Below are 12,714 nucleotides of genomic sequence, written 5' to 3' on the forward strand. Positions count from 1 at the left end.
GCCAGATTTCTTCCTGACTGATTATTACACAACTGGGATGTGACCCTGGGGCTTTTTTCCCTTTCAAGGTGTGGGCAAGTTTTTTATTTACTCCTGAAATGCCTTTTTTGCAGAGGACAATCCGGTTTACTGAGTCCTGAGAGCTGATTCAAGAAGAGGACAAACCCATCCTGGTGGAGGCATCTCTGATGGAATCTGTTGATGTGGCAGGGACCAGAGGCTCTGACAGTATGTCCTGAATCAGAATGCCTTTGCCTGGCAGATTGATGGTCCCCATGCTGGAAGCGGTCGTGGAGAAATATCTATCTTTTTGCAGCTCTTAAGTCTCTTTGCATACGGAGCACTTCCTAGCTTTCAGCTTGCTCAGTTTGGCCTACTCTGGTCTGATGGGGGGAAGGAGTGAAGAAATCGAGAAAAGAAGCTCACAACTCAATTTGCAGAAAACAGGAATTTCAAATGCAGAGGGCTTAAGGATCAGACCCACAGTGGGCTAATTTTTAATATTAAGTTTTTTTCTATAATAGAAAGTCATTGCAAAATTAGATTCTCAACAAGCGATCTTTTTCCTTAAATAATTTTAAGGCCCAGTAAGTTCTGAGCCTGAAGAGCATTTCTTTAAATAAATTGCCATAACCTACACTCAAGATACTACACACTTTATGGACAACCTCCTCTTATAATTGGCTGGGGTTTTGTGTTAATTGCCAACCAAGTATTTAAACAATTGACATAAAAAAATAATTCTTCTACATAGATTGAAATCTGCAAACATTTGTCTTGATCCTCTTATAGTGTACATTTAGACAGATTAACATTTTTTAAAATGTGGAGAGATTAATTTTTCCACACTCGAATAATATTCTTATTTACTATTTCATGCAACCTTAAATTAGCTCGAGGGATTTAGGAGAACTCAGAATTGATTGGAAGGCCTTAAGATTATTCTCTTTTTTAAATGTGAAAAATATGCATGGATTCTGCATAAACAGTTAACTGGCAAAAGTACTCCCATCATCTTAAAAGCTTGTAGTCCACTCAGTATGGCCAAACTTACTTCATACTCTTATAGGAAGCAAGCCGTGCCTAGTGTAGGTAATGTGTTAGAAGTAACGCACATTTAAGTGAAATCCTGGTCCCACTGAAGTCAATAGCAAAATTTCCATTGACATCACTGGGCTCCGATTTCATCTCAGGAATTTTGTGGAAGTTTAAGATTTTAGAACAAAAGCATCCAACAGCCAGTTTGATGTATATTTGTGGTCTGAATGGCATATTCAGATCCTGCAGAATCTGGGATTTTTTTTTAAATTTGTTTCTAAACAATTACAAAGATAACGTTGAAAATATGAACTAAAACCAGTGTCAAAGGGTGCATCTGAGTCTGTAGACAGCTTGAAACAATGAATTTTAAAAGGTGTGATCTCCCCCATTCCCAATTAATTTTTTTGTATTGTCATCTCTACAGACACTTGAAATGTCAGGCTTAACTACTTTACTACTGATCATTTTAGTGGATAAAATGGGGAAAGAGGAAGAGAATAAAGCCTGGAGGGAAGAACAGAGTTGTTGCAGAAAATGAAATGCAGAGGGAATAAAAAAGGAGACGTAGTAAAGACAAAGAGAAACAGAGAAAAGATGGGGAAAGAAGAGAAACACAAGATAGGAAGAGGATGGGTCGTAAAGGTGAAGTTAATTTTTCTACTGAATGAGACAATACTAAGGTACTCAATAAATAACAACTGAAAGTTTAGGTAATACATCATTGCCATTTACCTCTGATCTTTGTACAATCTCCCACTGACATCAGTGGGAATCTCACTGTGGATTCCTAAATTGATAACCCAGCCAAGAGAACAAAGGATTTTGACCCTCTTCCTCCAATTAATTTTACACTCTGGTTCTAAAACATGTAAACAAACAAACAATTCCACAGAAGCAAAAAGAATTTAACATTGTTTTGCCCCCCTGCAATGGGCAAGAGAGGAATTTTTAATAGTAATACCACCATAAAAATAAAGAGTTATACAAAAATCAAGTATTTATTTATGAAGATTAGAAATAATGTACATATTAACTTTCACTTAGTGCTAAAATAATTTAATTTTTAAATTTTTCCACCTGAGCTTGCTATTACTCAGGGGTTGAAAATCCATCTCTCCAAAATAGGGTAACTGAAAATTGTAAGTTTCATTTGATCTGTAATACCTGACCTGTTATACACACAGACTAGTAACACTTTCTAGCCATTGTCTCTGGGGAAAAAAACCACACCGTATTTTGCCAATATGGTGCTCCCTCTGACAGTGGAGCGGAGTACGGGGAAAATCTAGGTATATATTGTCCTGGGAGATCACACAACAAATCATCAGTGTCAAAATGACAATAGTAACAGTACTTAAGGTTATTCCATTTTGTTTGTGTGTGTGTGTGTGGCGGGGGGGGGGGGGGGGGGCTGGAGGGGGGAGGAGCCTTAACTTTTGCACAGCTTTATAGTTAGAGAAGATAGCAAAATTCAAAATATGAATGTGTCTGCTAGAAAGATTATGGTAGAAACTCTCCAGTTCCAAAGGATTCCATTACCCCTTTGAAAAAAAATTAACTTTTTCAATGAGGTGTTAAAGACCAGTTTGCCTCAATTTGCAAAAACTATTAAGATAGTTCAGGTGACACTGGTTAAAAAGTGACAAATGGAAACTTCAACATGCTACCAGTTTTATTCTAAAGATGTGAAATATTCAAACTTGGGCTACTGACACAATGTGGTTATTTAAATACAGTCTAACTGGTCAACTGAAAATGAAATACAATCTTTAGTAGGGATAAACAGAATTATTTTTAGTGTGTAAGTGAAGAGCTAGAAGCAGGTATTTTCAAAACATGGTAATCCTTTTAACTGCTTACACCTAACAGCCAACAATTAATATGGCAAGGCCTCTATTACATGATAAATCTATCTTGATTTAAAAAAACAAAAACCATCTTCTGGGCCATCCTCCATATACTTTGGTTGAAATTTTTAAGATAAAGTGTAATTTCTGCAGCAGGTAACTTTAAAAATGAGGAAACATATAAAAGGAAATACATAAACATCTCATCTGAAATATAGGCATGTTTTTCCATCTTCTTCATGCAATCAGCATGCTTTTCTTAGGTTTCCCACTTTCTTGCTCCTTATTCAGTTATTACATTTTCCACTGTAACTCGCAATTCTGCTGTACAGAATCCAGACACCTACATATCGCATTTCCTGAGGCAGGTTTATTCATCATTATCTGTAGAGAGGGGAAAAAAAAGACAAATTTAGCAGATTCAGTAAAACTTAATAAGATAAATAGTTAAGTAAGCAACCATATACGATAAAAACTCTATTACAAAATAAGACTGAAATGAACAACTTTAAAAAAATTGTTAACAGACTTCAAAACAGCACTGAAAGCACTATGCATACAAGCCTGTAAAGCAAAGAATAGCATTACATCTTTACTGGACTGATAAACTTCTTAAGATTCCTGCACTCTATATGGCCTGCTCAACTTAAATCATATACAACAAAGCTGTTATCACAATGAAATCCTTTCACTACTAAGAAAGAAAGAGAGATTACTCAGCCTATGTAGTAACTGGAGTTCTTCAAGATGGATGTCCATATGGGTGTTGCACTTCAAATGCACGCATGCCCTTGCACCTTTGATCAGAGATTTTTGGTAATAGTGCCCATTCAGCCAATACATGTGCCCCCGCACCGAGGATATAAAGCACTGTGTGGGCAAACTGGCCTCAGTTCCTTCTCTATCGTAAAACTCCACAAGGGGAAGGAGGAGGGGTAGTGGAGCACCATTAGGTAGACACATCTCGAAGAACTCTAGTTACTGCACGAGGTAAGTAATCGCTCCTTCTTTGATTACATCCCTAGGGGTGCTCCACTTCAGGTGACTCCACCACAGTACCTCCCTAAGGAGGAGCGAGCTTCAGGGCAAAGTTCAGTACTGAAGAGACAACTGCATTGCCTCCTGCAGCATCAACCAAAACCATAATGGTTGGAGAAAGTAGGTGCACACGTCCAGGTTTCAACCCTGCAGATTTCAGCAAGTGGAACATATTTGAGAAGCTAGAGATGTAGATTGTCATCTTGTAGAATGAGCTATCACTCTAGAGGAAGGTTGATCATCAGCCAACTCATTCCAGGTAATATAATATAACCAGAGATCCATCTTGAGAGTCTCTGCATAGAGACTGGGGATTACTGCAATCTGTTTGCAATTGGCACAAAAAAGCCTAGAAGATTTTTCTAAAGGGTCTGGTTCTATCCAGGTAAAAGAATAACAGCCTCCTCACATTTACGGTATGGAAAGAAGTTTTTTATCTAGTCTGATGTGGCTTTGGGAAAGTAACTGGAAGGTGAATGGTCTGATTAATATGAAATTCAGAAAAAACCTTTGATAAAATGTGTTTGGATGGGGTCAAAGTAACAACTTTTTGTAGAGAACACTGAATAGAGGGTCTTCCATTAGAGCCCCCAGTTCCCTGACCCTAAGGGCAGAGATGATGGCCACCAAGAAGGCTGTCTTCACAGATAGATGTAAGAAGGAGCACATAGCTAGTAACTTGAAAGGATGTTTCATGAGGCAATTAAGAACAAGGATCTCTGGTTGGTGGGATGAGATTCACTCGACCTCTCAGAAATCTCACTATGATAGAATGGATGAAGATCAAAAAACCTTCTAATGGAGAATGAAAAGCTGGAATCGCTTCTAAGTGAACCCTGACGAAACTCAAAAAAAATCCCAATCTTACCAATTCTAACAAGTAATCCAAGACTCTGGAAAGAGAAGAATGAGCAGGTGAAAGCTTTCACCTATTACACCAAAAATATGTCCATTTCTGGAGATAATTATATCTTATAGATTCTTTTCTACTATTCATTAATACCTGTTGCACTCCTAAGGAACAGGAAATCTCTAACCTTGAGAACCACTGAGGACCCATGCGAGGAGCCGCAGAACTCCAGGTTGGGGTGAAGCGTCTGACCAGCATTCTGAGACAATAGATGGGTAAGAGGCAAATTGGATGAGATAAGGATACCAAACCTATCTTAGCCAAAGTGGAGCAATCAAAATGATTACCGTGCGGTCTTGCTTGATCTTGTTGAGAACCGTTAGAAGCAATGGTGGGGGTGGATGCGCATAAAAAGACGGCTCCCTATTCATGAAATGAGACCGGCATCTCCTAGAGATTAAGGCTCAAAACCTGTCCTGGAACAGAATTTGTTGCACTTCATATTGGCTGCTGGGGCAAAAAAATTGACCTCTGGGAATCCCCAAGCTAAGAATAGTCTGTTGAGGACTTAGGTGTTTAGTTCCCATTTGTAATTTATGGAGAAATGTCTGCGGAGGTTATCTGTCCTGGTGTTTTTATTCCTAGTCAGTTCAGCTGAGATGACTGTATTATTGGCTATGCACCAATTCCAGAGTTTTATCACTTTGGTGCAGAGAGAGGGGAATGTGTCTCCCCCGACAATAGATATAATACACGCAGGCCATGCTGTCTGTCATTATCTTGATTGAATTGGCTCAGATTAGAAGGAGAAAGTGAAAATGAATATTTCTGACCACTCTCAACTCCAGAAAGTTGATGCAGAAGAGCGGTGCTTGCAGTGACCATTTGCCCTGAATTGTGTGGGGTCCCAGCTGTGCCCCTATCTCAAGAATAATGCATCTGATGTTATCATGACAGTAGAGGGATTTTGGATAAATGTGGCTCTGGCACCGATATTCACAGGGTCTTCCATCAGTTGAGTGACTGCAGAACCCACTGGGGAACAGATATAGGCTTGTCCAGACTGTGCTTGGGTAGTCTGCAGCCCATCCGAAGCCATCACTGGAGACACCAAAGATGTAACCTGGCATGCTGAAATACAAAATACAAGCTGCTATGTGCCCCAGCAGTTGAAGACAGTTTCTCACTGCCAACTGGGGAATGCACTGAATTCTTGAGATGAAATTCTAGAAGGTGAGAAATCTGTTGGAAGGGATATAAGCCCTGCCTGCCAGCACATCCAGAAAACCTTCTATACAATTTAGACGCTGAAGTGGTATCAAAATGGACTTCTTGAGATTGAGCTGGAGGCCTAGGCTGCAGAATAGGGATTGTATCACCTGTACCGCTGATAATACTTTCTGATAAGGGCCGCCCTGAACAACTAATTGCCTAGATAAGAGAAGATGATTATGCCTCCATGATGAAGGTGTGTGGCTGACTTCTATAACCTTTGAGAATATCCTTGTAGCCAAGGAGAGGCCAAAAAGGAGCACCTGGTACTGGTAATGGTCCTAATTGAACAGGAATAGAAGAAACCTCTTGTAAGAAGGTTGGAATACCACATGAAAATGTGTTCTTGTAGGCTGAAAGTCATAAACCAACCTCCAGAATCTAGAGAGGAAATTGTGCCTGCAAGGGTCACGATCCTGAATTATTTTGTTTCACATGTGTGTTCAGATGTCTGAGGTCTATGATTGGCCTCCATCCTCTGTTTTTTGGAAACCAGAACATACTTTGAGTAGAATCCCTTTCCCTTGTGCTATACAGGAACTGGTTCTATGGCTCCTAAACACAGAAGAGAGGCAATCTCTTGTGTCAGCAATTGAGCATGAGATAGGTAGCTGAAAAGGGATGGGGTTGTGGGCAAGGGATGGAATTGAAATGAAATGGTGTAACTAGATGTTATGGTTTCCAACATCTATTTGTCCGATGTTATGTTCTCTCATGCAGCTTGAAATTGAGAGAGAGATGGTATCCAAAAGGGGGATTGACCATAGGATGGTATAGCAGTAAGATCTGTCAACTAAACGGTTGAGACTCCTGTCCAAGCCATCAAAACTGGTGCTTAGAAGATGTGAATGGTGGGACAAAGTAGCTGTGGCAGAAGCTGGCTTCTTTGAATACTGGGTCTCTTGGTTGGTAACTCAGGTGGCCTATGGAAGTTAGAAAAATGGTGTAGAAGAGACTGCTGTGAAGACCTGCTAAACCTTCTTTTGTTCACAGGTGTATAGATCCCGAGGGATTTGAGCATGGTCCTTGAGTCCCTCAGAGGGTGAAGAAAGTCAGTGGTAGACTTAGCAAATAGTTTGGTGGCTGTCAAAAGGAAGGTCAACAGTACTCTGAACCTCACTAAGGAAACCCAACAGCTGCCGCCAACATTCTCGTCACATCACACTCATGGTGGTTATGGACTGTGCTGCAGCGTAGGTAGCATTTAAAGGAGGCATGTCTGTAATGATATTTTTGCCAAAAGTTGACCTTTCTGATGCTCAGCTGGTAAGTTTTGAATAAGAGAATTAAACTTGTAGTTTAAATAACCATATTTTGACATAAGCACCTGGTGGTTCGTAACTTGAAAATGTAATGTGGCCGAGGAGTAGGACTTACAACCGAAGAGGTCAAGTCTCTTGTGATCTTTGGAGAAAAGGGCAGACTTAGAATTGCACTGCTTACCTTATCCATTGATGGCCTCCACTACTAAAGAGGTATAGGGTGAGAAAATAAAAGCTCAGAATCCTTGACTGGGACATAGTACGTTTTAGCTGCATATTTGCAAGTAGGTGCTGTGGTAACTGGAGTCTGCCAGATAATCTTAGCAGGCTCCGGCAAAGTTCATTGACAGGGATGGCTACACATACAGGCTGAGCTGTGCAAAATGTTCAGGAGTTTATGGCTAGAATTCTGGACCTCCTCCAATGGAATTTGAAGCATACTGGCAATATACTTCATCAGCTCCTGAAACATCCTGAAGTCATCCACCATGGAAGGTAGTGAAGTCATGATGGCTTCATCAGGCAATGGCGACAAAATATTAACAAACAGGTGTCACCTCTTTGTCAGCCCTTGCCTCCTGATCCTCAAAAGTCTCCCCTCCTCTGTTTGGGAGGATGAGAGAGGAGGTTGAGAAGAATGACACTGTGTATGCTCCCTTTGGGAGTGAGTAGATGCTGACCTAAACTGGAACAGGTAAATAGCCAGAGGATCCCAACAAGCCCACTGGGGGAGGGTCCAAAGGACACAGGAAAGACATCAACCACTGGTCATACTCAGTGGGTGGGAGTTGAGGTCTTGTTTCTTCCATAGTGTCAGTACATGTGGGCAAATGATGCCTCCTAGAATATACAGGAGAACCCTTTACTAAAATTTGTGAGTCAGAGTCCTCTTCAACATATTCAGGGGGAGGTGAAAACAGGTGGGTGGGTGGGTGTGAGAGAGAGAATGGTTTGCCCTGGATGACTGAAGTTGGTGAGTAAAATGGCCTCAGTGACAGATGTGGAGTTGGTGACCCAGCAGATTGCAAGATGACCGGTATGGTTTAGTAACAGAGATCCGGGCTTAGTGGAGACATGGAGGTCTTTAGCATATCTAAACTCTTTTGGAACCATGGTATATAGGTAAGAATTAGATGATCTCCTGTGAAAGCCAGCTTCACTGTCGATAGTACAGAACCCATATTCCTGATGGGAGAAAGATCTGGGTCAAACTCTATTGGTACCAATGCAGAAGTACACGATGATGGTATAGGTATCAAAGGGATAACAGAGTCTGAATACACAGATCTCTTTCAGGCAGAACCTCTAGTAACCTGGGTACGACTGTCCAAAATTTAAGATATCCTTGGTACCAAATCCCGTTTTAAGATCTGGCTGTTACAATATGCTTCAGAAGACTTCACAATATTGGAGCCACTTGGAACCTCACAGGAACTCTCCCTTTTGGACCCCATGTCTCAGTGCCTTCTTGTGGAACAGTGTTCAAGATTTCATAGGAGAACTAGTGCGCCTGCTCTTTTTATCAGTGGTCTGAGACTTAATGAATACCCCAGGCTTGGAAGACAGTCCTCAGTACACTGTTCTTAAGGAACCCATTCATGACACTGGGAGAATCTCTTGTTGAGGGGGGTCAGCCAACTGATTCTGGGAGCCCAGTAAATGAGCAGCAATGGGAGAAATATCTTCCTTGATAAAAAAAAGTCCCAGAGATTCATATTTTCCTGGCATAGCTGATCAGACTGTGCCCTGACCTGCCAGTTTAGTATCTTGTGGTTGCATTGTTGGTCTGTATCTAAACCAAGAAGCCTTTGATGTGAGGGGAAAAAGCACGGTAAAGCCTTGTAAATTGCTCAAAGTGCAAGGACACATGACAAGCAGCTTCTCACTCTACCTTTAATGTGTGGGTTCACAATATCCTTAGGTGCGAATCCCACCATATGAGACAATCATTGGTAATGACTGTCTTGGTTGGGAGGGGGCAGGAAAAAGGTACACCCCCCCCCATATTATATATTTTCCTATTTAACCACCATTCTAGGGAATGTAGGACTGCAAGAGGAATCCACACCAATTTGTCCAGAGCAGTGGTGGACAACCTGCGGCCCATCAGGGTAATCTGATTGCAGGCCACAAGACATTTTGCTGACATTGACTGTCCGCAGGCACGGCCTCCCGCAGCTCCCAGTGGCCTCAGTTCGCCAATGGGAGCTGTGTCCAAGGTAGGGTCTCTTCTGAATCTTAAGTTCAAGGAAAAACAGGACTGCTACTTTGCTTCCTTTGCTGTTGGTTCCCTCGTTTGCTATACTGAGTAGCCAAGAGGGTCACTCTGATTTGGAAGAGACGTTCCATTACAGAGGCTGGATGACAAGCACTGTGTGTGATGGTTTTGTTTATTACCAAACCTTGCATCCATCAGCAACAGCTTTAACTTCTCAACAGTTTGTTGTCTTGACCACTGGTGTCATGGAAGTAGGCGAGTGCAGTAGCACTGGCACGTTCTGCCTATGCTTGAGGATTTCCCTAGGGAATTTGTCTTCTTGTGTTCTCTCTCCCTATACCAATATCTATTCAGATTTGAAGTATAAGTAGTACTTCAGTTTATTATCCTGAATGTTATAATTTCAGCCCAGTCCTAGAATTTGGCAATGCTTTTTTCATCAGAATCATGAATGTTGGCTTGGTTTCTGAAAAGGTGCAGCTAGTTTAAGTGTGCCAGTGTACTGCGATAGTAGGAGCATGATGGACAGCATTTTTTGACACTTTTTTGAGAAAGGGAAGAGTAACCTGTGCAGTAGTGAATAGGAGCTGCAGATAACCTGGTTCAGCTACCATTGCAACTCACTGAAGGAAAAGCAATAATGAATTTGTAACAATCACCGCTTTCCAGCAAAATCATTTTAGTTTTGAAAGCTTTACTATTTATTATATTCCTTCTTTATTGCCCTCATTCATATATGCTCCAGAGATAAATAACCAGCTTCACCTTTAGGAGCACATCTGTGATTAGCTACAGAAGGAATGTAAGGTAAGGCTTGACAAAGCCCTGGCTGGGAGGATTTATTTGGGGATTGGTCCTGCTTTGCGCAGGGGGTTGGACTAGATGACCTCCTGAGGTCCCTTCCAACCCTGATATTCTATGATTCTGTGAATGTGCACAGTATGAATAAAAAATGTTCAATGTGAGAAATCTGATAAATTTCCTTAACTACTATTTCCTGTAAGGATTATTTTTTTTCCCCGATATCCTTTGTGAATTTCTGATAGTTTTTAATCCAAGTAATATATGTAATAATGGAGTTTAAAACTGTTTGTTTTAGAAAAAATATTATTAATGTCAGAGACTATCACAAATGAGATTATCTAGGTAGGAGAATATAATACAGAAATAGTATGCAATTGCAATAAAGTGTTAAGAACATTACCCTCCTGATAGGCTCCATCTGCCATCACTAAATGAAGAATCTTGGCATACAGATGTTTATATTCATTTCCCAGAATATTCTGAACTATTGTTGAACAAACATCAATATTCTCATCTTCATCTTCATGTATTGCCTATAAGAGTAGAAAATGCAAGTGGTCCAATTTAAAATTTGAAATGAACATAAAGTGAAACAATTTACAAATTTATAAAAAGAATCATGGATTAACACAAACATTTCTCCTTTAGGTCACGGAGAATGAAATTTTCTGTATTAGCATTAGTATGCAGAACAGAATATGAAGTTACAGGAATGTTCATAAATTCTAGTCATATAACACTATGCAGCAATGAGCAACTCAAGGTAGATTGATCTATTTTTCACTTAGAGCACTCCACAAACCTTTATTTTATCATAAACTTCAATGAATTTATCAAAGCCTATTTCCCGCTCCAGATTGTATCTCAATTCTTCCAAATGGCTGAAGACACTGTCATATGCTTCACATTCACTGGCAATATCCCCATCACTGTTGTCTAGGAAAGGAAAATACAACAGGAGAAACCATTCAAAAAGTTTAATCCCACTTCAGTTCTGAATATATTGCTTCCATGTACCTGAACTTTTGAAGTCCACCCAGACCTGTGAACCAAATTGAAGGCAGTTCACCTCAAGAATGTGCCACATGCTACCACACATTCACAGCAGCACTGAGTCACTAATTAAAAGCAGTAACAGACTTTCTCCTTTGGATGATCTGAAGAAATTGTGAGGAAAGAAGGTGCGTGAATGTGGCTCTGTGGAACCAATACAGTCGGAGTGTCCCTGGTGCTGGAATGTTACGTAGCTGTCTTCTCCATACACCCCACTCTGTAAATTAACCAGCAGTAACAATTCACATAAAAGAATAAAACAGCTGTCCCAAAACAGACATCTGACTTAAGCTTGGCACTGAAACAGAATTGCTGGGTAAAGTTCCATGTAACCACTCCACAAGTCTCAAAAATGGGTCTAACACTACATGGCAGGTTGCAAAAGCCTACAAAATGAGTCCTTAATCTGGCATCTAATCTTCCATCTGCAGATAAAGATTTGAATATAAAGAATCATCTGTTTGGATTCCTTCTGTGCTAAGGTACATCCTTCTCCAGCCACAGAAGGTGACTTCTGGGAAGACCCAGTCATAATTTAGGTTTCAGAGTAGCATCCGTGTTAGTCTGTATCCGCAAAAAGAAAAGGAGGACTAAGGTGCCACAAGTCCTCCTTTTTTTAGTCATAATTTAGGTAACTCCCAACTTCTCACTTCACATCCTGATTTGGTAGCAAAACTAGCCTATACGTGCCCTAGTGTGCAGGGAAGAAAAACAGCTGGACTTTGCACATAGTGAAGACAAGACAAGTCATGTTTTTAAACTTGTTAGCTGGACATGGTCAATACATGTGGGAGCTTAGAGTGAACCATAACCAGCTAAAATATTTTTTATAAAGTGTTATTTGCCTGGCCTGCACAAGATAGAAATTCTTATTTTAAACCCTGTTAGCCAACACTTTTTAAAAACACAATTTATTTTTTGAGTTGAGACATGATCTAAGAGAATTAGTGTAAGAGAGATGAGCTATTAAGGCTTGGCGCTCACTCGTATTTATTAAGGAATTTCTTTACATTAAGGACACCAAGATAATACCTCATCTACGGAAAACCACATGCTATCTCGTCAAAAACCAACAATTCAGAGACCTTTCAACGGGAGTAGAAACAGGAACAGCAAATGTTTCTTCAGTTTCTCTATTGCTTTGTACATGTTAAGCAGCATTTTTATATACAGTAGAACCTCAGAGTTATGAACACCACAGGAATGAAGGTTGTTTGTAACTCTGAACAAAAATGTTATGGTTGTTTTCAAAAGTTTACAGCTGAACATTGACTTAATACAGCTTTGAAACTTTACTATATAGAAGAAAAATGCTGCTTCCAATCATCT

At 40.3% G+C, this 12,714-nt stretch overlaps 1 protein-coding gene across 23 annotated transcripts in view; it reads right to left on the reverse strand.

Annotated features, from left to right (window-relative positions):
• Positions 1-1,945: 1,945 nt before the first annotated feature.
• NEK1 (NIMA related kinase 1) overlaps positions 1,946-12,714 on the reverse strand; it is a 144,313-nt gene continuing 133,544 nt past the window's right edge. For all 23 annotated transcript variants that reach the window (XM_037897511.2, XM_043545964.1, XM_043545952.1 and 20 more), the window contains 3 exons: positions 11,135-11,268; positions 10,733-10,865; positions 1,946-3,272 (listed from right to left, as the gene is read on the reverse strand). In XM_037897511.2, coding sequence (XP_037753439.1) covers positions 3,259-3,272; positions 10,733-10,865; positions 11,135-11,268 — 281 coding nt within the window. In that variant the 3' untranslated portion in view covers positions 1,946-3,258. The remainder of the gene's footprint in view (positions 3,273-10,732; positions 10,866-11,134; positions 11,269-12,714) is intronic.

The sequence above is a fragment of the Chelonia mydas genome, chromosome 4 (assembly GCF_015237465.2).
Source record: "Chelonia mydas isolate rCheMyd1 chromosome 4, rCheMyd1.pri.v2, whole genome shotgun sequence".
Lineage (NCBI taxonomy): Eukaryota > Metazoa > Chordata > Testudines > Cheloniidae > Chelonia > Chelonia mydas.